Here is a 26,743-nt window from a genome sequence, read left to right on the forward strand (position 1 = left end):
CTGGGCCCCATTAGGCTGGTTTTGAGTGCAGTTTTCATGAATGTATAAATGCACTTACTGTTGAAACATGTTGAGGGGCAGAACATTTTGAAGGACATTTTTCTTTAAAAAGCCAATAACCTTTTGTGACGTTGGCCATTTACGTGATTTGCTACATGCTTTTGCTGGTTTCTTGTTCTAGAGTGGTAATTCTCAACCGGGGAGCTCAACTTAACCCGATTTGTTTCTAAATATGCAACCCAGCCTGTGAAAACTGTTAAACAGCTATCAAAGTTTGATTTCGACAATAAGTTTTACTAGGATTTTTAATTTGTGGCATTACCTTATTCAGTCAATATGAATGATATGTTACTGTATATTTTCGCAGAATGTTCTTTACATCATGTAGAATGGTTTGATGTAAAACACAAGAAAATGTCTTTAGCTGGATTTTCACAGATTGGGTCTTCGCTAACTGGGTCACATATCATTTTAAATGTTATTTTAACATGAATTATTATTTTAATATAAAAATATTGTTTTTGGAAATTATTTTAAACCATATTTGATGTAGTATTTTAAGTAATATTCTAGCAAAGTCCGTATACGGAAGTTGTGCCACATGGCGGCCATGTTTGGCAGTTCTGGACAGTTATTTACATAGTCACAAGTCCTATCTCTTCAAATGGTGGGAGGCAAATATTTCTACAATCGCCATCAAAAATCACAAACAAATGACATAATTTCGATCAATGATTAAACTTAATATGGACTGTACCATAAAAATAGCAAAAAATCACCTTTTTCGAGGTAGCTTCAGCTACTGCGCACAGGCAGGCAAGCGCCACACAAGAGCCCAAACCCAGAGAATTTTCAGTCTTTATCGATTGATGGTTGGATTTTTGTACTGGTAGACGGGACTTTCTTAGCTGTAGCGGTCATATTAAGCGTTGCTTTCCTCTCAATTAATTGTAAAGGCAGTCACGCGTCTTTTTACTATATGTATTATCTTTGGTTGTACTTATGGTAAAACCAAGGGGCAATCTTCCGGTCTCTCTCGTGAAACCAACGTGGAAGTTACTGAAACTGCAATTCATGGACCGGCCACCAGAGGCTGGCTTCAAAACAGAGCAGAATGTCATTGAGCCCCATGTTAAAATGGCCAACTTTACTGCAGTAAAAAACATGTTTACAGTCTGATACAAAAAAATACTTTAGTCTATATAGGTAATTTTGCCCTTCATGACAACCGTGAGGGGGCTGAATTTTTAAAATTATTATTATTAAAATATTCTTAAAATTCTGCATAACAAAGGGCGTGGCCACTTGAGTGACAGGTGTTCATTTAGCTGACACATGTTTCTGGTAATTTACCTCGAGAGTAAGCTGTAAACCGCTGTAAATGTTTAAATGTCAACCGATAACTTCATTTTTACTCTTCACAAACCTATGGGTGACGTCACGTACACTGGGAAGCTGATAAAAATTTTTCATAGAATTTGTGTCCTATGATGTGACGGCAACTTTTTTGAAAACAAACGTTTAATAATATGTATTTTCATATATTTATAATATAAAATAGCATGAGAGAGATTTATTTTCATTGTTCGTTTTTTTCTAGTTTTTGCACATTTACACATTTACATTTACGGTTTATGTTTGTCAACTACCCAGCTACAAAGATTGAACTATGCTAAAACGTTAAGACACTTTCACTGTTTTTTTACTGAAATAAAACCATGGTTCATTTTCCTCAGGGACATAAAACCCAACAACCACAAAACTCCTATTTAATGATGTGATAAACTATATTAACCAGCGAGATTTTTTTGGTCAACCAGCTTCGCCAGAAAAACCATTAGGGCTGTGCAGCTTCACTGTATGTTTCAAGCTCCAAACCAGCATAAATCCTCAGGGAAATTCATGCAGAGGATATTCAACTCCTCGCCCCCTTAACATCTCATTTTCCGTTGCGTTGTCCACCCCTCACACCAGCCAAGTGTGAGAATTGATGGCTGCACAGCTCGTTGCCTTTCACTAACATTAATTACAGCGTGCGATTAGCATGGGGCGTACAATTAGCGTCAGCGCTTGTTGCTCAGACTGAACCAAAACCGTTCGGGCTCCTTCAGCACCTCCAAGAGCGGATGGACCCATCTGACTCCTAGCTCTTATAATCAAGAGCTGGCAGGCAAATGAGGCCGAGTGCTGAATAATTTATCTGCATGATTACAATGATGAATGCACCAGAATCATGTAAGGGCCGCATTAAGTCTGGAAGGGGGTTGATGGGTAGGGGAAGAAAGACACGGAGAGAGAGGGTGTGGCGGACAGATTGTGGAGAGGTTGACATCAGCAGAAAGCGTGTGAGCGAGCGCATGGGCGGAGGGGAGCTGGAGAGCCGGGCAGCCACCCGCTAACGGGGCCATCTGTCCTTCAAAACACGAGAACTTGAGTGCGAGCGTGTGTGCGCTTTGCGCAGGGTTGTTGCTATTTCTGCCCTAAAACTGCGGCAAAAGCACCCGGTACCGCTGGGCCAAAGGAAGAAGGGTTCCAGGGACACTTCCTGGCTTGCCAGAACTTGTCGTGTTATACTGACGAGAGTTGGCAGATATCCTGGGACGAAAAGCTTCTGAGAGCATCGGCAGTTTGATTTGTGTGTGTATTTATGTAATATCATAATTACACGGTGACATCATTGTGGTTCGGCAGTGAATCTTATTTTGATCCAAATTTAAATAGTAAAAGTGATAGTTCATCCAAATTCTGTCGTCATTTACTAACCCTCTTCAAACCTGTATGACTTTCTTTCTGCTGCAGAACACAAAAGAAAATATTTTGAAGAATGTCGGTAACCATAAACCTGTGGTCAATTCTTTTGTCCGAACACAAAAACAAACGCAAGTCAACGAGTACCGCTGTTGTTCCGTTCTTTAAGACGATAAAATGTTTCCTCATTCTAAATCCAATACACAAATATAAATTCTCCAAATTTTCCTGTTTGGCGGGGCCATATAACTGTAAAGGTACAACCACAGACCATATTTTCTGACAATCTAATCTCAGCTGACAGTCTCATGACAACAATGAAGCATGGTGTACGGGCACGAACAGAGATGACTGCATTTCTAATGAATGGAGGATTCAGGCGAGCACACAAACACACACACACAGACAACTTGTATTTACTGCAGGGAGGTCTGATGGATGGAAAAGAAGGTTGACTTGTTAAAAGGTGACACATGATAGACTGGCGTCCTACCCAGCAGATCTTCACCATTGCATCATCGGTGGGTATGATGTCATTCTACATCCACAACCAGGGACTGTGGCTGGTGTAGAATATAATCAGAGAGTGAAACACTAAATCAACTGTCCTGTGTGTTGGTACAGACACGAGCACATGAGCTCAAGGAACAATACTTTAGTTATGTACATTTATTTAGTGCGCAGAGAGTTTTAAATCAGAAAACGTGTAACATTTTGTCTAAAAATAAGCTTTGACTGTACAAATAAGCATAGTTCATTTTAGTATGCTGGTGAATATCTTTGTTTTAAAATAAAATGTATATATCAGAAAAATGTATATTAAGGCATCACACCAAAGCTCCCCAATTTTTTTTTAATAGACTTTAAAAGCATGCTCGAAACATCACATCGTATGGTTGTCTATTATTATAAAAAATATATATTTTTGGAGCTTCGGTGTGCCGACTTTACATATAGTTTTTTTGATGGAGCACACACTTCATGAAATGTATATCAAAATTGACCCTGTTAAATTCCTTATACATGTTTGTGCAGTTTATGAATGTTTATGCAGTGCAATTTAGTAATGTCTCCCAACCCGTTTTCCTCTGCGGGGTCGATGGAGATGGCTAGTCTGTTAATCTTAAAAGATCCATTGAAGTGCCTTGAAATGAACAGCTTTGTTTGATGCGATGGCGTCATTTCTACTGAAATGGAATGTCTGAAACTCCTCCCACTTTTAAAAGGGCCAATAGCATATACTTTACTTCGTAGCATGGAATCTGATGAGAAGGTGATGTCATGAAAATTGTTGATCTGTATTGATAGAAGTGAGAGACGGCACGTTTTGCTTAAATGTTGTCAGTGTTCAGAAGGCTCACATATTCATACCAATTTGATTTCATAAGACTTTAATAATAATACTAATGTAAATCATAATATACATATAGGTTTAACATGTCAAGCAGTCTTGTTACCAGCTTCTCCCACATCAAATGAAGTGATGTGTGTGTTAACTGTTTAGATTAGAGGTTTGGATGAGTGCTTGTACCAAGTCGGATGTGTGTGTGTGTGTGTATTTGCTGTTCCTCATCTGTTACAGTATATGAAGTCTGGTACCCCGTTCTAACTCTCCAATTAAGGAGTTGGTCTCGGGCAGCAGACACTCGCTCTCTGCCCAGATGAGCCGCACAGAAGCGGACAGTTCGCTGGGCTTCTGTTTGACATGGGATAATCAACCACAGCATCCCGACCCTCAGAAAAATAAAACGTGCAGTTCATAAACACAATGGCGTGTTGGCATGCTCATTCAAAACAGAACAATAAAATCTGGTGTTGTTTGTGAATGCAGGGGTCATTTAACGGCATTTAATCGGTGGATGTTGAATGTTGTGCATTATGAGTCAAATATATAATCGTCTGTTTTTAAAGCTAATGGATAATAAAGCCTTTGGACTGATTTGAACTAAACGTAATGGAATGAATCAGAACGTAACCTTATTACATTTGCTAGATGGTGCGGTCTCTTAAAATAAAACATTGATTAAATCTCCATTGATGGGATTTTCGTGGTATAAAATACTTTTCATTGAGAGCTGTGCGCAGATGCTGGCGTTTTATCTTGATGCGGATCATTAGCGGTGTTTTCAGCTCGAACAAATGACCATTTTGAAAAATAATGCATTTTTATATTATTTCCTTCACAGGGGAATTTTTTATCGCTGAGTGGTCTTCTTCCGTATTCGGTACACTCTTAGAAAGTGCAATATACATTTTTACAACTGTATTTTACATTTTGCACTGCATTAAATTACATTTTAGCATTAACGGGATTGTCCGTAAAATAAAGGAAAATATACTGGTACTTTTCTTCCAGTACTTTATCCGTTTTTTACGGATTTTATTTTACAGTGTGCATAAAAGGTTTTTCACAGCGATGCCATAGAAGAACCATTTTTGGTTCAACAAAAAACCATTCAGTCAAAGGTTCTTTAAAGAACCATGTCTTTCTTACTTTTTTATAATCTGAAGAACCTTTTTTCTCCTCGAAGAACCCTTTGAACGACCTTTTTAAGAGTATAAATGAATAATCAAAATAATTATAATAGCAGAGCTATTGATGTTTGAATTCCTAATGCAGCTCTTTTGGTTGTAAAGATTCTTAAAGAATAACATAAAAGGAGAAACCTTGGAAGAACTCTCCATTTGATCTCAGCTTAGCCTCTGTGCTGTCAAGGAGAAACAAGTGAAGATCAACGAGATCTGATTTTGCTTTCCCATGGGTTTCGTGCTCACTTCACCTTGTGCCTCAGAGGAAAAATTAAATCAGATATCAGCTTTCTTTTCGTATCTAATAATGCAGTGTTGTTGTTGGTACCTGCAGGAGAATCTGCTGTTGGTTGTTTACATGCACCTTTCAGTTTTCTGCAACTTCTTTTAGTAGCACCTCCAGCACAGAGTTCTTAAGCAAAAAAGCTTTCTCTTCAGCTTTGCCGTTGCCTTTTTTTAGATGAAATCTGCCATCAGCAAGAGATCTAACAGACTCAGATAGCATGCTTTAAATCAGGGCGAATAGTCATTTCTTTCATACCCAATGTATGCTTTTTATTAATTTATTTCTATTTTAATTCTATTTTTAAGGGGAACAGTGGTCATTTTCTGACCACAATCCAAGTATGAATCGCACAATGCACAGCATGGAGTCATGCTAACCTAAGCCCACAGACTGTATATATCAAGCCTTCTGTCTTTGCATGCATGCGTGTTTTAGATCAGACCTCAGGGCTCCTGATGCACTGATATCGATCGAAGGAGCGTTGAGCAGTTCAGGATATTGATCTCCGGCGTGTGTGTTTCCAAGTGTGTGTTTGCACCATGTGTGCATATGGAACTAAGAGCTCTAGATGGGGGGGGCTAAGAGCGCGCAGGTTATCGTCTCGAATGTCCGGAAGCCTCCCGTGTGGCTATGACCTTCCTCAAGTAAAAAATATTATCTCATTCCATTATCAGAGCGGACTGAAATATAGTAGAAAAGCCCATATGGCCCCTGGATCATGCTGTTTATAACCACATCAGAGGTCTGAAAACTGTGTGATCCTAATCGGTCTAATGCCTCCATATAAACTTCAAGGCATCGCTGTAATACGGCGTGGGAGGAATACAGCACATTTACCTGTGTTGTATTTCAAAGTGGAAAGTGTCAATGAACGCGGATTTGTTACAAACAGGCTCGCAAAGAATGCGCCCACAGAATTACAAGATGCTATGAGGATTTGACTATCAAATTATGAAAATTAACTGATTCTTTTGTGCATGTTTTATTAGTTTTTCTGTATAATAATGGATTTCAGCTACCAGACTTTAAAAACAATTCATTTCAACTGGCTTGAATTTAAATGATAAGATATAATTAATTTGAAATATATAAATAATTTATTTACTATAATTTATAAACGATTAATTGCATCCAGAATAAAGGTTTGTGTCTACGAGATATATCTGTGTGCTGTGCATATTATTTGTAATTTATAAAAACATACACATGAATTCACACATTTAAGAAAAATATACTAATAATAAACATATATAAATCATTTAAATAATATTATAATGATAACTATAAATGAATGCATTATATTAATGATTTAAAAATAAATGTAATCGTGATAAATCGTTTAACAGCAATAATTTTTGGAATTATTAATGTATGAATTAATATATGAATTCTTAATTAATTAGTCTTATGCAGACTTAAATGAATATATCAGGTAAAATATTAATATTCAAAAAAATCTTGTTTTGTAAAGCGCAGTACAACCAATTTTGCTATATTGAAATTATGGATGTATAAATAAACGTTCTGTCCGATACTCATTTGTTTTGTTTACAATTACAATGTGTCCAATAGTACAAATTATTAAAAAATAATAATTGTCATTTGTAATTGGAAACATTTGCATAAAAAATTCTGGTTATTGCATCCTGAAGTCTTTCGAATTTGCCTCATAGTCCTTCTAGATAGTGTAAAAATGTGTCCAGGCTAACAAATAAATCATTTTTATTTGTAATAGAAGTATTGTTGTGTCATATTTCTCACCAAAATAAAAAGAAACAGATGATTAATTGCTCGCAGACAGATTCATGAGCAGTCGAGAGCTGTAGTGTTGACTAAGCACAAGGTCATGAACCCGGGTTCAGTGAAACCTCTGCATAAGCACTGCAGAAGCTATAATAACCCATTCGTCAAGGGCTGATGAGATTTCTTCCAACATTTTTAATCCAACAGCTTCCTAATGGCATTGCCTTATATTCTCATCTCCACACTAAACCCGCTTTCTCCTCCCGGCCCGCTATATTTATTGTATATTTACGGCTCAGATTTATATATTTATTTCCTCATAAATTTTAATTAGGACTTCAAACGTTTTCGCATTGGCCAGCAGAGGCAAGGTTTCCCTTTGATCGCTTTCAACCCCCCCTTCTTTTCCTCTTCTTCCCCCTGGGCATCTCTGTTCTAATTGGTTGCCTGAGTGCTGTGTGTCTCTTCTGTCACTCACTCTGTCTATCATTGAAGATTAAAGTTAATGTTTTTGCCTGGGTTGCCAGATTGGTGGCCTCACCGGAATGACATTGAAAGGCGGTAAACTTTGGTGTTTGAAAGAGCAGAGCTTCTAAGAGCTGTTTTTTTACTTTGATTGCGTCTTTCCACCCACAAGCGAGGAGCTGTACAACCTCACCACACTCCCACTCAAAATCCACGCATACTAAATCATACTCGAAATTGACGCACAGAGTGTCTGGTGTTATAATCACATGTTCATGTGGGTTGTTTTTATTAGTCATAATAATTCACCCGGCCACAGAAACGAGCAGAACAGAAATATAAATACGGCGAAGAGGACATTCTTGTCGCTTGAGGATAGAATAGAAAACTGGAATAACTATGAACTATGCAAAGGTTATTCATTTACATTTATAATGTACTTAAACAAATCTAACTAAACAGAAGAAATTAGCTTTCGCCTCAGTTAGAAGTAGATATGGATTTGTGGCTTTTATTTCAAGTATTCGTATCTTATTGTACAATTCACATACGAATTCACTATTCTTGCTTTTTGTTCTTGAGATCGGGTTAAAATGACACAACAGACAGTTGGTGTCTATTAAGGAGACTTTTAAACAATCTCTATTTAAAGTGCTGCTTCTGTTTAATTCAGACTATGTGCGCCTGAAAATTTACTCCAGTTTAGACATTTAGGATGAAATATTCAATGCAGACAAACCCTATGATGCTTTGTAAGACGCAGTCATTTTCTATTTTTAAAGCAGCTCTGCGTCATCTGTCAGTGGTGAATGTTGTGTATATTTATTGCTTTATTCATTTACTGAAATTGCCTCAAATATTTCACTTTAAAGTAATGCCCCACCCAAAAAAATGTAATATAATGATATTTTGGAAACATATCTTTCTTTGTGTTCAACCGTTCAAAGAAACTTATACAGGTTTGGAGCAACTATGGGTATTTTCATTTTTGGTTGAACTATCCTTTCAAAGTGCCAATCCTTATCATTTGCCGCTTTATTGCCACCTCTGTTTAAGTCACTATTCGAACAAACATATACAATTGTAAATCATTACCAAAGGTGAACAGGCCGTTTGGAAATACTGGTTTTGATTTAAAATAAACAAAAACTGTTCATTGCTCAATAAAAAACATATTTTTTCTAATGTTTAATCAAAAGAGCTATGGATCGGAGCTTTAAATTGTGCAAAATTATATATAAATCAATTTTACAATCTTCTGTAATAATTGCTATTGATTTTTATAAGCATTTGATAGTAAATGATCTTTGTTTTCATGTAACTGTGACCTTTCTATATTAAAATGACCTTAATTGTATGTCCAACCTGATGTCATGGGAATTCGTAAAGATTTTATGAGGTGGCTTATGAATTTGTATGTTGTGATTCAAATGAAACATATGGATCTAAACTGTACAAATGATATTTTGTACGAAATCCGGATAAGCAAAAATTTGCCTATTAGTAGTAAAATAGTTACGTATTTGCCGTGAGCTAATGACCTACTGTCTCATTTCATTTTCTGTGTGAATAAATCATGTGCTAAATGAGTGTAAATGCTGTCCGTGGACCAGAACAAATGATATGCACCTAATATACAACATGGAAAGTACATCTATGTAACCCAGCACAGAGACAATGTAAGTGCGCCGCCTGGAGCTATTGAGCTTTAAATAGAGCGATAACCAGATGAAATGAAGCCCCTCCCCTGATTAGACTTTTGTCTTCTGATATGATCTCTTGTTTTCTCTTCTATGTTGATGTACTCAAATGACCCGATGGTCAATGAGCTTGTATTAACACCTGACTTTAGCGCTGGGTTACTGTTTGCTCTGCTAGCGTGATCGTCCCCCGGGCCTTTCTGCAGGATTTCAGATCGATACCAACATCCTTTGGCAGGGAAAGAAAGGGTGGGAGGAGAAAGAACGGAGAGGGGGAAGGGAGTGGAGGAAATGAATGAAACTGAGTAATGTGAAAGAGAAACAGGCACGAAGGATTTCAGGATAGTGGGAGTGTTCGAAATGGCGTACAATCATACTGTACTATATTTTGAGAAATGTATCATTTGTATCCAAACAAGGGAAGTCAATGGGGTCCAGTGTTGTTTGGTTACCAGTGGTTTTCAAAATATAATCTAGAAACTCAATCTCTCTCTCTCTTTCTCTCTAACCAACACACACACACAGTAATCTGATGGGAGATAGATAAGGTACATTTGGGGTTATCAGTAAGTCTGGCTTTCTGCCTCAATTTAAAATTCAATAATGACTCTCCATGTTATATTTCTTTCTTGCTGTCAGAGCAGTGATAACAGCTGATCGCTCCTTTCTTCCTTGTCTTTGTGTCTCTGCTCGTCCTGTACTTTCCAATTCTCTATCGCTCTGAATTTCTTTGGCCTCAGTGTTCTCATCTCTGTGTTTTGCAGTAATAACGTTCAGCCAGGCTTTTATTGCGCATGTAGGCCACTTTGAAGCTAAGATGGTGCTTAACAATTTGTGATCGTATCACGATCTTCATAACAAGGATTCACGATCTGAATTAAAATACATATCTTTTTGCACAGAGCACTGGTGCTACAAAGGTTTCAGTTTTTGTAGCACAGGCCAAACAGTTGCACAGGTAGCACAAGTATAAAACGTCTGTTATCATCTTAAAAAGAACACAAATGCAGGTCACCACATAAATAGTAGGGGTGGGAATCTTTGGTATCTCACGCTTCCATTCATATCAAATCTCGAGGTCATCGATTCACGATTTTATAATAACGATTCTTCCTCAAATGCGATGTGATGTATGTTTAGATTTTATTCCATTTTGCTGGAGTCTTTACGTTTAGTGTTTTCAAAGTACATCATCTTCACTTTGGAAAGCTTACATATTGCATATGTCTTGTCAAGCTCTTTCTTACCATAGAGTTGATAAAATCCGAAATATTTCTCAAATATCTCTCAAAATGGGACGGGGTGTATTTCTTTTCCCCCCGCCATCGCTGTTTACTGAGCTGAAGGTGTACGGTCTCTCCGGACGCCGCACCGCTCTCGCAAAAACGTTACGCCTTTTTTCCCGACAACATCAACAATTGTTATATTAACTAGAAAATCGATTTTTGAAAAGGACTGAATCGCGATTAATATGTGAACCGATTTTTTTTCACCCGCCGCTTTAAAAAGACTGGTTGATAACAAAGAATGTTATATACAAATGGATCAATAAGGGCCATATCATTTTTATTGTTCCGTGTTGTCATTTTTTGCTATTTTCCCACATAAAAACACTGTAGTAGCCTATTCTAGAATATTTACTAGGCCTATAGTAAACTGGAGTAAAATTCCTCGATAATATAGTGTTTTTGAACCTTGCTATAGTAAATATTAAAGTAAACTACAGTTGATCCATTTACAACAAGAGAACCACAAATTGCTTTATCAAATATATATGTTATATAATATTTTGTTGGAAAGTGGCTTGAGGATGCCTTCAAGATCGATCACGATTTAAGATCGTCAGATTGCCCACCCCTATTGTGTTGTCTTTCTCTTCGTCCCTGATATGAATCTAGTTCCTCCTGTGTAAAGATTGTAAGCCTGAGCTTTGAACGCATTGTTTGGTCCCTGAATAAAGGCCCCTGCCAAAAATATATTTTATTGTAGGGTAGTGTTGTATATACTGTAAATAGTTCCTAAAATATGTCTGTATATAATGTTTTTATTAACATATTGGAAAGCAAGTTTGTTTGACTTCACTGAATCTACCCTAACAACAATATCTCTCTCTCTTTTTAGGCTTTGGCCATGACTGAGGTGAATGGACCGGTTGGTGGTCAGCATGTGGCAGAGCCTCAGATTGCGATGTTTTGTGGTCGTCAGCTTCTACACATGAACACTGAGACCGGCCAGTGGGAACCAGATCCTCAGGGACGTCAGGGATGTTTCACCCAACCCAGCAAGATCCTGTCATACTGCCAAGAGGTGCTTATTCTATTCTATTCCATTGCATTCTATTCTGCTGTGTTCTTTGTTTATATTGTTATTTTTCATCGTTGTCGTTTTATTTTTCACTTTATTAATAGTTTTGTATTTTATTCTATTGATTTTTTTTATTCTACTATATTGTATTGTTTTCTTCTAGTTTTTTTTCCTTTGTTTGAGATTATTATTCTAATCTAGCATGGTACATTCTGTTATGTTATTATTTTTCAGTGTTCTCTATTCAGGTTGGCATTATGTTCTTCTATTTTTAGTCTTTTTTTTATTTGACTTCCATGTAATTAAACTCACCAAAGCCCAAACCGTGAACATCATAGCAGCTGATTTTGCATGCACGCTGACTGGTTTAATTACTATGTGGACAAGCATCCTCGGCCCAATCTCCACTCGAGCATATTCTCAAGGTGAACACGGAGGGCAGTCTCATCTAATATTAGCATTGTAAAACTGCACCGTCCATGTACAAGCACAGGGCTCGTGTATTAAAACTCTGTTTATTAAATGTGCAGTATAATGGGAATATTCTTCACTATCAATCAGTGGTTAAGATTTATGAGCTCTGAGAGCCGCGGGCTGAAGCATATTGTGCCGCTAATGTGACGGTATTCTCTCCTAAGAGGATTGCAAGTTTTTGCGTTCCCCGTTGTCTCATCTAGAGGAATTAGGGATGAGGAATGTTATCCGGTTGCTTTCTCCAATTTTTCATTAGTTCACCCGACTGCTTTCTAAATACGACACTCTCTGTTTACCCTGTAGAATAGTGACATTACAAAACAGTTCTCCCCTGCATCCCGTTAGATTTGTAATATATTTGTGAAATACCAGTTTACATTGCATCCCTGTAGGATAACAAGATCGAAAAATGCTTCTGGATTCCCCTGGACTTTAATTATATCTATGTTGCATAACATAACAATACTGTACATCTCCCCGATTGTTTGTTTTATGGCTAAACAATAGCATAACACTCAAAGCCTTTATTCAACGCTAATGCAATTTTGTTTTCTCTGTCTCCCATGTCTTTCTAAAAAGTCTCATTTTTGTTTCTCTATGATAAAAATGTCAGCAGCATTTATCCGACCTTGACTCAGCATGATGTCCATAGCACCGCGATATAAAATCACCCCTTTGTGTGCTAATCTGTAATAAACCAGTCAACCGATCACTCTGCGTAATTGCTTTTAAAAGCATTATTGTGCCCACATTCTAGCCTGGCACGAGATGGCATGTACGTACGCTGGCTGGCACGAGTGACATCGAAACACTCAATGGAATGAAGAAGAGTCCAAAGAATATGTCATTCTTCTGGCTGGATGAGGTTTATGCTAGCAGGCGGTCTGCCAGTGGCCCGCAGCCTCATTCCCAGGGCTTGTTTAGAACATAATAATCCCTCACCATATGCCTCTAAGCATTCGCCCTCACTATCAGACCAGTTTTCATGGATCTCATGCATCCCTGTGCCTACACATTCATGTTTTCTCTTAAGAATTCAGTAATGCAAATTTTATGTGACATTAATTTGGTCTGGTTTCCCAAACAGGGATTATGACTAGTCCTAGACTATAAATCTTACAGCTGTCCAAACTGATACCAATTTGCACGTATATCTTAAAATACATCAGTGCCATTGTGTTGTCTCAAAATGCACACAAGTAATGTGTTAAATTTCATAATTAAACTAAGGTCTAGTCCTGGTTTAAACAAATCCCTGTCCGGGAAACCACCACATTATGTATTGTGAACATAGTCGTCACAAAATAGTACTGGCTTGAGTGGCGTTTTGCTTCAAAAAATTGTTACTTGATAAAAAAACATTAAGGAAATTCACTTTTATTACAAATGTATTCGATTTTTCGCTTCTACACAATTATACTACACTATTGTTAATAGGCTACTTGTTCTTTATGGTTGATGAATATTGACAATACATGTTAGCTGTTGCCTAACTATATTGTGTATTTTAGCACATTCGGAATACTTGAATAAGTTTATATACAATTTCACCGGACGCACGCGCTGGCCCGAATTTAACTTCCGGTCTTTGGTTATAATAAAATGTACTTTATCTTTCACTCATATTACTATTGACTAATTTATTGTGTATGAATTGTATCAAATAAATTACATATAAACTACTCAACAGTTATTTCTAAGCCGTGATTTTTTGCGGAGCTCTACCGGAAGTTAAGTTTGGACCACATCACGTTGTTTGGCGCACCGGAAACCGTCTAATTTTTGACAGAAAACCTCCAAGCGAATGATTATTTATAACATCTACAATATCTGCATGACCTTGTCTTGTCAAATCTGATCTATATATGGGAATTGATATATATAGTAAAATGACTAACCTCATGCATAGCCTATTCCTCAACATACGTGTCTTTCCATCCGTTTCCTATAGCAACTCTCTCCCACCCTGAACTATTAGGCTACACACCGTCATTTATGATTTTATTTTGAATCATAAATACAACCCTCAATATGTACAGATGGCTGAATGAGACAATGCCCCCAAACATTTTCTCAAGGTTAATAAATTCTTTGTAGATTCTGGAATAATACGCAGAGCATACGCAATGAACGTAGTAACCTATTGGCCAAACCCAGTGCACGCGACTCGTGGACTCCCTCTGCTGGTGATAAGAGACAATAACACTTACAACAATTCTCTATTTTTTATAGTGCTTTTTACTTATATACTTGTAAAATGAAAGACTATTTATTATTACTTTTTTAGTTTATCTTAATCATCAATCTTACTGTTACATTGTAGCTGTTGGAAGAAAGAAAAACAGTATTTAATAATCTGGCGTAGACGTCTTGAAATCCTCGTCTGGAGTGCCTCTGTGTTTCCTGTTCCTTCTCATGCCCTGATTTTGATACTTTCTAGTCTGCATGTTAAATTACTTCAATATTATTTTATCTGCTTGCCTTATTCCACTTGTTGTGATCCTGATTCATGTCCCTGGCTCTCTCCTCGTGTGTGTTGTGTTGTGTCTGGTCGTCTGTCGTTCTCTGTGTATGTGTATCAGATGTATCCGGGACTGCAGATCTCTCACGTGGAAGAGTCTTCTTCTCCAGCGACCATCCAGGGCTGGTGTAAGAAGGGCTGGGGTCACTGTCAAACCCGTTCTTTCATTGTAGTGCCCTACAGATGTCTGGGTAAGTTATAGTCCTCACATTCAATGTATATTTCATGCATTTAAGCTGTCCATCATTGTTTAGTGAAGTGCATTATACTGCAAACAGTCATATGTGTGTTTCTTTTCTGTAGCTGGTGGATATTTGGTGGATATTGAAAGAAACAGTTAAGCAAATGCTGTCATCATTTACTAATCCTCATGTTGCTTCAAACCATTTTTGTTATTATCACTTTTTTATGTCGATACCCCACATGGGAAGCAAAGTGCGTATGATTGTTAAATGTATGACAGACTGGAATTATTAACCATAAAAAAGTATTTTTAATAGCATTTACATTTATTAACATTTGCACTGTTAATGCGCTGCTTGCATTAACATTAATACAAGTGTTTTATTATTCTTTTTGGAGCTCAGCAGTGTGTTGTTACTGTGTGATTTTGTTGTAAGGGTTGAAGCTTAAACATGTAAAAAAAAATTCCTGTTGTGTTCCAAGAATAATAGAAAGTCACACAAGTTTGACACATGAAACCCATAGAAATCATCACGGAAAGGCTAATGGTTTCAATTAAAATACAACTATGAATCATTAGCTTTTCCATTAAAACCATTAGAAAAAATATGGATTGCATATTATTCCAATATGATTTAATGGTGTTCTATTGATTCTCATCTGCCAGATAACAACCAATAGAATCCATCCCATACCAGATGACACCAATAAAGTTCTCATTAAAACGATACAATTCCCATTTTATCCATTAATCCTATTGTGTTTTGGGGTTCTATTGTTTTATTTTCAGCAGGGTCGTGTTTGGGTGATGTTCATGGTGTCATTTAACTTGATTAAGGAGTTACAATATAAAAACAGCATTTTATACATTACTATACTCTGGAATACCTCACAAATGTGCTGCATTATAAATAAAGCAGCTGTAAATGTGTTGGCTCAGTAGTGATGAAGATGAATATGGATCGGCTCTGTCCTTGGTTTCTGCTCACATACTGCAAAGATCCCTCGAATGAAATTTGCCACATCAGCCCAAGTGGGCATTTTGAAAAGCGCTAACACACCTGTTTTTAGTTTTATCTTCCCTTTCGTTTACAGTTATCTTCATCCTCATCACTTTATTCCTCTGGATTCATTTAATTACTCAATTTAATTGAATTAGACCTTATCTTAATCCTAGTTTATTAAAGAGCTCGAATAGTGTCTTGTCATGTCTTATCTCCATCTCTCTCTGTCTCAGTTGGTGAATATGTAAGTGAAGCTCTGCTGGTTCCAGACCGCTGCCGTTTCTTGCACCAGGAGCAGATGGACTCCTGTGAGAGTTACGTGTTCTGGCACAACATTGCCAAAGAGGTGAATAAACGAAAGTTCGCAAATCAATGCGGGCAAATATAAAAGCTGGAGAAAAATGAGAACCGCAATACAGGTTTAATAGCTTTACATCTTTAATGGTTAGTGGGAGTTACAGTACATTGCAAAAGTCCTCGGCTGTGATCTATGATCCTCTTACTCTCACATCCAATATCATCCATCATCCTACATCTGTCTTTAAAAACTTGAGGTTTTCCCATATGAATTTTCTAGGTCATTTTGTCCCTGGCACCTGCATTCAATTATAAAAATGGAAAAATAAATAATGTACTGAAAACTCTTTAAAGCATTACTGCAGGATAATTCATCTCTCTTGGCAAAACTAAAACTCATTGTGTTTTTTAACACTCTCTCTCTAGGCCTGCACAGCTGACAGTCTGGAGTTGCATAGTTACGGGATGCTGTTGCCATGCGGCGACCGTTTCCGTGGGGTTGAGTACGTCTGTTGTCCCGGCAGGGTGGGAGCGAGTGGACGTGGGGAGACGGAGACCACCGACGCAGTTCAAGAAGCAACACCTGTCGTGTCCATAGCTGGACAAAAAATTGTCACCAGGTATAAAATGTCGTGGAATATTCGTTATTACTACTTTCGATATGACAAAATTCTGGTTCTTCAACTTAAATTGTTTTGAAACGGTCCAAATTAGGTTCAAAATCTTGTCCATGAAATGATTTTCATATTAATGTGTCAACGTGCTTGTTTGAAACCAGTGTAAAAGCGATGCCACCGACACCCAGTCCCTCTCCTGAGACTGACATCGAGGAAGATGACATGGAGGAGGAAGAGGAGGAAGTAGTGGAGGATGAGGCAGATGAAGACGATGAAGAAGGAAATGATGATGAAGCAGCTGAGGTAGAAGAGGAACCAGAAGAGGAGGAAGCTGCCACAACTGTGAAAGATCAGGAGGAATACGAGTATCCCATCGATTCCCATTTCCAGGGTCAAGACTACATGGATAACTTCTATTACGATAAGACGGCCAAAGCATCCACTCAACCGCAAACACGGGTGGATAACGGTAAGTTTACACAAGTTTGATCTCTACAGTAATCCGAGAACAGATTTAAAGACTGTCCGTATTGATTTTGCTTTAGCACTGTAGTGATCTGTGTCACTCACTTTTCCGTCTTTGATAGATTCATTGATTTGTGAATCTGTGTTTTATTTACTGTCTCTCTTCTGTCAGCAGTGCCCACTCCTCGTCCTACAGATGGTGTTGATGTGTATTTCGAGATGCCCGGGGACGACAGCGAACATGCCAGCTTCCTGCGTGCTAAGATGGACCTGGAGGAACGACGAATGAAACGCATCAATGAGGTGAGAGAGGCGGGACTTAACTCATGAGGAGCTTTCAAAATATGTGCATGTAATTCAAAGATTTGTGATGTTGATATGTGTCGATGGACCACAAAACCAGTCTTAAATAGCATAGGAACATTTTAACTGATAGCCAAAAATCCATTGTATGGGACAAAATTATCGATTTTTCTTTTATGAAAAAAATCATTAGGGTTGTTAGTAAAGATCTTGTTCTATGAAGATATTTTGTAAAATTCCTCCCATAAATATTTCAAAACCTTATTTAGTGGGTGATATGCTATGCTAAAGACTTCATTTGGACAACTTTAAATGCGATTTATTTCAATATACAGATTTTTTTGTCACCCTTGGATTGCAGATTTTCAAACAGTTGTATCTAGTGCCAAATATCGCCCTTCCTAACAAACCATACACGAATAAAAGGTTATTTATTCAGCTTCCAGATGATGTAAAAATCAAAAATTGACCCTTAAGACTGGATCACATATGTGTGAGATTAAGAAGAAATTGTGACTTTTTGTGTGTACAGATCATGAAGGAGTGGGCAGAGGCCGACAACCAATCAAAAAACCTGCCGAAGTCAGACCGCCAGGCACTGAATGAGGTAATCCAATCACTTATTAAAATGGAATGTCTGGCTTCCCCACTAATACATTCTTTTCTGTCTGACCTGAGCAGTAAATTTTAACACACAAAAATATTTATTTAAATCTGGCCTCCAATTTTTGGGGTTAGATCAGTTATTAAGTATGCAGAAAATCAGTGTTCCAAACGCTGTCCTTTTGTTATTTGACTTATAGGGAAAATTCACCCAAAAATGAAAATTCTGTCATCATTTATTTACCTTCAGGTTGTTCCAAATCTGTATACATTTCTTTGTTGTGTTGCACACAGAGAAAGATATTTGGAAGATTGCTTATAACCAGACACATCTTGCCCCTTATTGACTCTGGTAGTAGTAATAAGACATTTTAAAGAATGTAGGACAGCAAACAGTTCCGGGGCACTTTTGACCATCATTGTATCTTCTCTACTATGGGAGTCAATGGGGGGGATCTGTTTGTTTATGAGCATTCTTTCAAATATCTTCAGAACAAAGACATTTACAAAGATTTGGAACAAATCTCTAAGGTGAGAAAATGCTGAGAGAATTTTCATTTTTGGGTGAACTTTAAATCAATATAAAGATAAATTGTAAAATAATAAACACTTTTGTTTTAAACAGATAGTTTTAATAGGCAAAAGTTATTGCCTGCTGCAGCTATGTGCTCGTTGTCAGTTGTTTCAAAATCTTGTAAATTGTAAGTTATTTGATTGTAATAGTCTTTTAGAATGAATAGTAAATAAAAAAAGATTTGAGGAAGAAACATGTGGAAAAAAACGAAATTCAATAAAGTGTTAGGATGCAGATAGAGACAGTTTTTAACCAATTGATACTCTTAAGACAAAATGTTAAATGCTAAATCTTACAATATAATCGTAAAGTATTAACGTTATTGATAATTATGATTTTTAATATCACATTTGTCATTGTTTGTGACATGTCAATGACAAGTTTATTCTCTCTCTCTCTCTCTCTCTCTCTCTCTCTCTCTCTCTCTCTCTCTCTTTCTTTCTTTCTTTCTTTCTCTCTTTCTCCCTCTCTCTTTCTTTCTCTCTCTCTCTTTCTCTCTCTTTCTTTCTCCCTCTTTATTTCTTTCTTTCTTTCTTTCTCTCTCTCTCTCTCTCTCTCTCTCTCTCTCTCTCTTTCTCTCTCTCTCTCTCTCTCTCTCTCTCTCTCTCTCTCACTCTCTCTCTCTCTCTCTCTTTCTTGCTTTCTCTCTCTCTCTCTCTCTCTCTCTTTCTCTTTCTTTCTCTCTTTCTCTCTTTCTTTCTTTCTTTCTTTCTCTCTCTCTTTCTCCCTCTTTCTCTCTCTCAGCATTTCCAGTCTGTTCTGCAGACTCTTGAGGAGCAGGTAGCCGGTGAGAGACAGAGGTTGGTGGAGACACATTTGGCCCGTGTGGTGGCCACTCTTAATAACAACCGAAGACTGGCTCTGGAAAGCTATCTGAGCACCGTGCAGAGCGACCCACCTCAGGTCTGATATCTGCTCATAAAATATTAGCACAATGTCATGTTCACATTAGCAGAGAAAGAAAATATTGGCTTTGAAATATTAGCGGTGAGAAAAAGTGACATCTTTGGAGATTAATACAGAGCTGCACTGTCACACAAATATTAGAAGAAGAAAAGATAAAGGTGAATTTTTTCAGAATATTAGTACAGATAAGGGGGTGGATTTTAAAAGTCTGCTTTTTTACTGAATACCTGCAATGCTAATAATGATAATCCACTCATAGCGGATAATATGTTAAACTGTGTTAATACAGTATTAAATATTCAGTTTCTTATTCATCTTTTTCGGTTTCTTCAGCCAGAGCGAGTGCTTCAGGCTTTGAAGCGTTACATGGCCGCAGAACAGAAGGACCGGAGACACACGCTGCGTCATTACCAGCACATCGAGTCCGCCGACCCCCAGAAAGCTGAACAAATGAAATTCCAGGTTCGACACATTCATCTTATGCACCATTATCCTCCCTGTATACATTTATCTGTTTATCCATTTTTATCAAATTGCATTATGTCGTTCTTTGATTATAATCCAAATAAAAAATGATCTAAATCTGTCTCCGGGCATGATGTGTTTCTAGTTTTTGCTTTTCAGACGAGTTAGATTAAATATAGGTGCTGTGCTGCCATCCAGCCGGCAAAGTCTGCTGCAATACAAATGCGATCATAACAAGGAAAATCAATACAAATGTAATTTGTGTGTTTGAAGGTGTACACACACCTGCACGTGATCGAGGAGAGGATGAACCAGAGTCTGGCTCTGCTCTATAAGGTCCCCGGCCTGGCCGAGAAACTTCATGATGAAATCCGTAAGAGGATTTTTTTTATTTTAAGATCATTTGCATCTCGTATCAAATAGATACAATCTCAAGTGTTGTTGTTTTTCTTTCTCTGTAGAGGAGTTAGTTAGAACAGAGAGGGGTGACATCAGTGAACTTATGACCACTTCCTTTTCTGAGACACGGACCACTGAGGAACTTCTTCCCGCTGAGAGCGAGGAAGAGAGAGATGATGAAGAGGAGGAGGAGAGAGCGTTCAAGAACAGACCCTACCCACCACGCATCGGTACGACACACATACACAGGATTTATAAGATTATCCGTTAGATTTATTAAACCTTACACACAATTTACTAATACTGTTTTTTTTTATTCTTTTTTATTCTTTAATGTTTTTGTCAATGAAGATCCCCAGCCAAGTGAAAAGAAAGGTCAGTGCAGTTGACATTTTCTGCCATATAATTGATCATTTCATGGTGTTTGTTTCATGTTCTTAAGCATAAGCATGAATAACTGCAGCATCGCTCTTTGGCTTTTCCACAGTTTCCTCAGTGGATGAATATGATTACACCACATCTGAAAGAGGACCAACTTATGAATATGAAGAAAAAGTAAGAAATTAATCATCTCTGACTACTATACTATACATATTTTTGTCAGTCAACTACTAAATCCTGTGCTACTGCCGTTTTGCCACTAGAGGGAGCCAACTTGACAAACTTTCTTGCTGTACTGGTACTTCTCAAACACAGTCATGTTTAAAAGGATTATTTCTTGTTCTTTGTTTCTCAGATTAACACATCTGTAGAATTGAAGCAGGTGGTCTACAAGTCTCCTGGAATTCAGAGAGATGAGCTGGTTTGTATTTTAATTTTTTTGTATGTTATCATTATGTTCTTAAGTTTGTTTTATAGCACTTGCTTTCTTGTTCACTTCCTTTTGAATCAGAATTTGCATAATTGTCATCATTACTTTTCATTTATTTTTATCTTACAAAATGAATAAAACAACTACCTGTACATTGCATGTGAAACTCTCTGTGGTCTGTTTGCTGTTCCTGTGAACTACAGCAGCCGGATGTTTTAGAGACGTTCAACCGCGGGGCGATGGTGGGCCTGCTGGTGGTAGCCGTGGCCATCGCTATGGTGATGGTCATCAGCTTGTTGCTCGTCCGCCGTAAGCCGTATGGAACCATCAGCCACGGCATAGTAGAGGTGAGAATTCCCCTAAAAGGTGGAGTACTGAAATGTGTTTGCTTTGTGGAACTTCGTGTTTTGTGTTTTTTGTGTTAGCCCTATTTCATTTACATCTATTTATTTTGGCAGATGCTTTGATCCAAAGCTATTCATTTGTTCAGTGTGTATAAAGAACTTTGTGTTCCTTGGTAATCAAACCCAATCTTTTGTCATGCGAACGCAATGCTCTAAAAAGAAAAAAGAGGGATAGGAACACTTTCGCTTTTGATTTACGGTCTGCTTTTTCTTCAAATGCACGAGAGGAACTGACACTCAACCACAAGAGGCAACTTTCTGCAGCTGTTGTGAATTCTCATGTTTGAATTATTGCCAAGAAAACAATGCCAGAGGTAGATTTGTAAATCATTTGTCATGCAATGTGGTCCAAAAGTCACCCCTGAAGATTATTATTATTTAATGTATTATTTCATTGTAACATAGAAAAGAAGTGTTATTTGTAGAACTAGGAAGATTTAAATATGATAAATAATCAAATCTAAGCAAATTTATGACTTGGACGTTGACTTGTTTGCATCAGATTTCCTGCTTGCTTTAAAGCATGCTTGGAGAGCACGATCACCTGGTTTTGCTTGTTGAGGTCAAGTCAGCTCAAGTGCATAAGAAGTACACAACAAATTCCCAAATTTAGACATGTTTAATTATTTCACTTAAAATGTCATGAGAATATGATTTGGAGTAAAGCCTGTTCATTAAATTGCAAAATAAATACATGTTTGCCAAATACATTTTTGGGCTCATATTTCATAGTTTTCTTCTGAAATTGGTATGTTTGCGGCATAATTTCATAATGAAATACAAGATATTATAAATCAGTTCTAATTATTATGAGCAATGGCTTGTAATTGAAAGTAAAATTATTCATATACATGTATACATCATGATTTCATACAATTTGAATATGTTTTGAATAAAGAACTTCTTCTCTTTCTGATTCGTTGTAGACCAACATGTAAAAATGCCACCGTTTTATTTTTTTATTAATATCGTTTTTTTAACATTTTAAACCATATGTTTCCTATCTCTCTCGCCCCTCTCTCTCCCAGCAGGTCGACCCCATGCTGACCCCCGAGGAGAGGCAGCTCAATAAGATGCAGAATCACGGCTATGAAAACCCCACGTACAAATTCTTCGAGCAGATGAACTGAAGAGAGCCTTCAGTCTCAAGGCCATGCCCTCCCCCCTGCCTCCTGTTTTCGATTGGGGTTTCCATGGCGACCCCCCTCTCCCCTGTACTGTATGTATGTATATGACCGATGTTAAAACCGTACCTGGCGCGTAAATAAGGAGTTCGTAGTGAAACCGTCTGCATACCGCTCTTTCACCAGGGAGAGAGAACCAATAAGAAATTTGGCAGAACACGAAAGCCCTTCCATCACCGGTTTTTGCTTTTGTTCGTGAGGGCGTGGCCACGCCGAGCATGTTCGGTGGCTTCTTATGGCCGTTTAATATCTTGGAATATTCGTCACACATCCTTTCCCGATGAATCGTGTTTCACAGATGATCGTTCTGTTTTAATGTGGTCTGTTTGTCGATTTTATTTTAAAAGCAGAGTTTTAGTTCATGGCGAAACCTTGATATGAATCAAATGATATAATTTTGAGTTCACCACGAAAACCTGTGACGGCCAATGAGTTTAGACCCTCTAAAGTTATTCATGAAAGTCATTTTAGGATAAACGCTTGTTTCAATAATAGTTCACGATGGTGATATAAGGAACGAGGTTTGTATTCATCACACGTCTGACATTCTGGTAGCTTGTTAGTCTCGATCACACGATTAAAACTGTTTCAGTGTTTGCAATGTACCACAAACGTCCATCCAACGATACTACCCAAAGTTGAAAATATTTTTCTGATATTGCTTCTTTAAAAGTAAATTCTAAGTAATCTAAAGTCCATAAACGTAACGATAAAGCATGCGAAATTTGGTGTATGACGCTATAACGTAATTGTGTTGGTCCTGTTTCTTGCTTTTTGATCAAATGAAAATACCACGACGTGTACATAACTAAAGGCGTGCGTAAAATAGACGTTCCTATCATTAATTTGTCTCGATGCAATGTGTGGACATCAAGATGTGCTGCTCGGAAAGAGAAACATTTCTTAACATGGCTGAATGAAAACGGACTGTTGTATAAACCAGCACAAGAAATCGACACAGTAACTCTTGACTGAATGTATATTTGGTAGATATAGGCTCCATTCAACTTATCCTAACACATCACGGCGTTTCCTAGAATACGGTTAGCGTGTAGGTTAGTTTACACGTTAGTCGATTTACCTGTTTGTGTTACATTGCCGAAATTCTCTTTTGACTTGGCACAACTTTTATTGACAAGTTGTCCTTGGAAAACTGGTTTGAGTTGCTCTACTAAAACGTCATTCACAACTGGAAAAACCTCTTGTGACATTTTGTTTTTAAAGGGATGGAAAACTTTCCATCTAATGAATTTCCAGTTTTAGAACGTGATAGGAATTTTAAACATGTTTGGTGTGTCGCTGTGAAACGTATGTTTCGATTACCAACGCAACAATTTACTGTTAGCCTGTCGTAGAGAGGACACGTCTTTCAATCTTGTTTATTTTAGAAAGAATATGTTTGTTTTCTGTTCAGAAACATGACGTGTTAGCAAGACCAAAATGTGGGCCATGCACTTAATGATTTTTCCTCCGTCTTTTTATTAACAAAACCAATTTACCACTCCATTGTGAAATATTTATTTCAGATTTATTTCATCCAAACTTTATGCTCCTTTTTTTGTCTTGCCTATTTGTTTTGGTACAGTCACACTAGAACACTGGACTGCCCGAGGTACACAATGTACAATATGACTAAAAGTAATGTCGTACCACAGAATACACTTCATATATCCCCAATTTCATCACATTATGTAACATTTATAGCTAGAAGCTCATTGCTATGCGTTTACTAGTTAAATGACATCTTTAGAAACATAATGATTCCTAAAACCGTATTTCGTCTCCAGATTAGACTGGATGAATAGTTGTTCATGCTAGCTAAACTACAGTTGTACGATTTTATATGACCTGCTGTCACGATCATTCTGTCAACTATTCATGCTTTAATTTAGGACTCTTTATGTAAAGTGTTACCATGTTTTCTTACCAGCATCAGGCAGATATAAGACCGTGTATTCTGTAGGTATTGAATTTCTGTTTGTATATGTATATTCTGTTGAATGAGATGACCCCCTGACCCAGAGGAATGACCCCTCCCTCTCCTGTTCAGAACCAATAGAAATGTAAACAAAAGGTATGGATGTTTTAACTGCTGCATTATTGCCTTTTTCAATGCTGTGTTTTGGATGTAATTATATGTATATTTTATTTAAGTCAACATTAATCGGAGTTTGGGTCATTTGAAAAATGCCACATTGGACTGTAAACATTGAATAAGTCTGATCAACTCAACAGACTAAATAATTGATGTGTATAGCAAAGCACAACTGTATCCAGGCTGACTCATTCTTGTTTATTGACTTTTTGAGTTTATCTTAATTTCTTAATAAAAGTCTTGCTTAATCCATTACTGAAGAGTCAAGTGAAGTCTAAGATGGAAACACATTTAGCCAAGATCTGATCCAGGTTGTGTTAAGAGATCCCAGTTTAATCTTTCAAATGACTGGCATAAAAAACCTTGATGAGATGGCTTAACAATGTAAAAATCTGTTAGATGTAATTTGGTTAAATGGTGCTTTAAACAATTTCCAGAATTTGTCAGGACTTCAGATATCAAGCAGAGATATAAACTGATTTCATGTGATTATCACCAAAGAAATGTTCTTGATGCGATTGGAAGGAGAAATAATGTGTCCTGTTTTTAATGAAATAATTGACGTATTGTAGGAGCAAGTAATGTGTGATCTGATCTGGCTTGTTGTACTTGCATTAAAATGATAATAAAATGATAAATGACCCACAGTATATGATTATGGTGTTTTAATCTATATGTTTAAACTACATTTATCTAGTTTGTTGTCTTACTATGGTAGTCAACGGTGCATCACTTCAAAATACACTCCACGTCCAAAAAAAGATCACACTCGAATATTTAGTTGGACCACTTTTAGCTTTTATTATGGCACGTATTGGCGGTGGCATCATTTTGATAAGCTTCTGCAATGTCCAGAATGTAAAAAAAATTCTGAACCACTCATTCACAAATACTGCCATCAGGGAAGAAAGAACCCATTGGTGTAATAACCCTTGCTTCAGTATATTCAGGTAGTCAGATGATCTCATTCTTTTGACACATAATTTTGCTGAACGTAGACCTCCAATCCAATGGGAGGATCTTACCTATTTGCTGAGCTAAATCAGTCTATATTCTTTTGTGCTTTAGAGAAGAAAAAATGGTCAAAATATTGTACCCAAGCTGTGATGTACCATTTCAAACCATTTCTTTTGCACCTCAACAATGAATTTAAATACATCAGAAGTATATGTCAGAAGTATATACTGGTACCAAAGATTACATATTTGTATCTCAAGTTTACATATTGGAATACACATAGTACCTATAGGGACTTTTTTTAAAGGACACCACCCAATTGCAGCTTGTCTACATTTTTCAACCATTTTGGCGCTCCATTAAGACACTGGTTAAGCAGCTATTGTTAGTTATGATGTGGTGAAAACCAATCTGATTCTAACAGAAATGAGGTCACAAAGCAGCATACCCGATAACAGAACCTAAAAGCAGAGTTGTATGGAAGCATATGTGTTGCAAAATTCAATTTGCAATGTAAAATGCAAAATGGAATTATTAATGGAAGATTACATTGCAAATTGAATTTTGCAACACATATGTTTCCATAGAGTTGATAATGTTCTGGCAATACTGTTTCAAAGAACATTTACGTATTTAAACAGCTTTAGGAAGATTTCCATCAAAGTTGACAGGTCTTTGGATAGTACTTATTATGATTGTTACTTAG

At 37.2% G+C, this 26,743-nt stretch overlaps 1 protein-coding gene across 4 annotated transcripts in view; it reads left to right on the forward strand.

Moving 5' to 3' along the window:
- The window catches only part of aplp1 (amyloid beta (A4) precursor-like protein 1), a 40,347-nt gene extending 14,617 nt beyond the window's left edge, over positions 1 to 25,730 (forward strand). The window contains exons 2-17 of one of the 4 annotated variants that reach the window (XM_056756578.1): positions 11,593 to 11,778; positions 14,832 to 14,961; positions 16,191 to 16,303; positions 16,681 to 16,874; positions 17,033 to 17,340; positions 17,509 to 17,639; positions 18,172 to 18,246; positions 19,561 to 19,719; positions 20,056 to 20,184; positions 20,461 to 20,560; positions 20,649 to 20,816; positions 20,938 to 20,961; positions 21,074 to 21,141; positions 21,323 to 21,388; positions 21,601 to 21,744; positions 22,830 to 25,730. In XM_056756578.1, the coding sequence (XP_056612556.1) occupies positions 11,593 to 11,778; positions 14,832 to 14,961; positions 16,191 to 16,303; positions 16,681 to 16,874; positions 17,033 to 17,340; positions 17,509 to 17,639; positions 18,172 to 18,246; positions 19,561 to 19,719; positions 20,056 to 20,184; positions 20,461 to 20,560; positions 20,649 to 20,816; positions 20,938 to 20,961; positions 21,074 to 21,141; positions 21,323 to 21,388; positions 21,601 to 21,744; positions 22,830 to 22,931 (2,097 nt within the window). In that variant the 3' untranslated portion in view covers positions 22,932 to 25,730. The remainder of the gene's footprint in view (positions 1 to 11,592; positions 11,779 to 14,831; positions 14,962 to 16,190; positions 16,304 to 16,680; positions 16,875 to 17,032; positions 17,341 to 17,508; positions 17,640 to 18,171; positions 18,247 to 19,560; positions 19,720 to 20,055; positions 20,185 to 20,460; positions 20,561 to 20,648; positions 20,817 to 20,937; positions 20,962 to 21,073; positions 21,142 to 21,322; positions 21,389 to 21,600; positions 21,745 to 22,829) is intronic. The other 3 variants (XM_056756581.1, XM_056756579.1, XM_056756582.1) reach the window with 3 other exon arrangements.
- Positions 25,731 to 26,743: the final 1,013 nt, after the last annotated feature.

The sequence above is a fragment of the Triplophysa dalaica genome, chromosome 9, assembly GCF_015846415.1.
Source record: "Triplophysa dalaica isolate WHDGS20190420 chromosome 9, ASM1584641v1, whole genome shotgun sequence".
NCBI classification, from domain to species: Eukaryota; Metazoa; Chordata; class Actinopteri; order Cypriniformes; family Nemacheilidae; genus Triplophysa; species Triplophysa dalaica.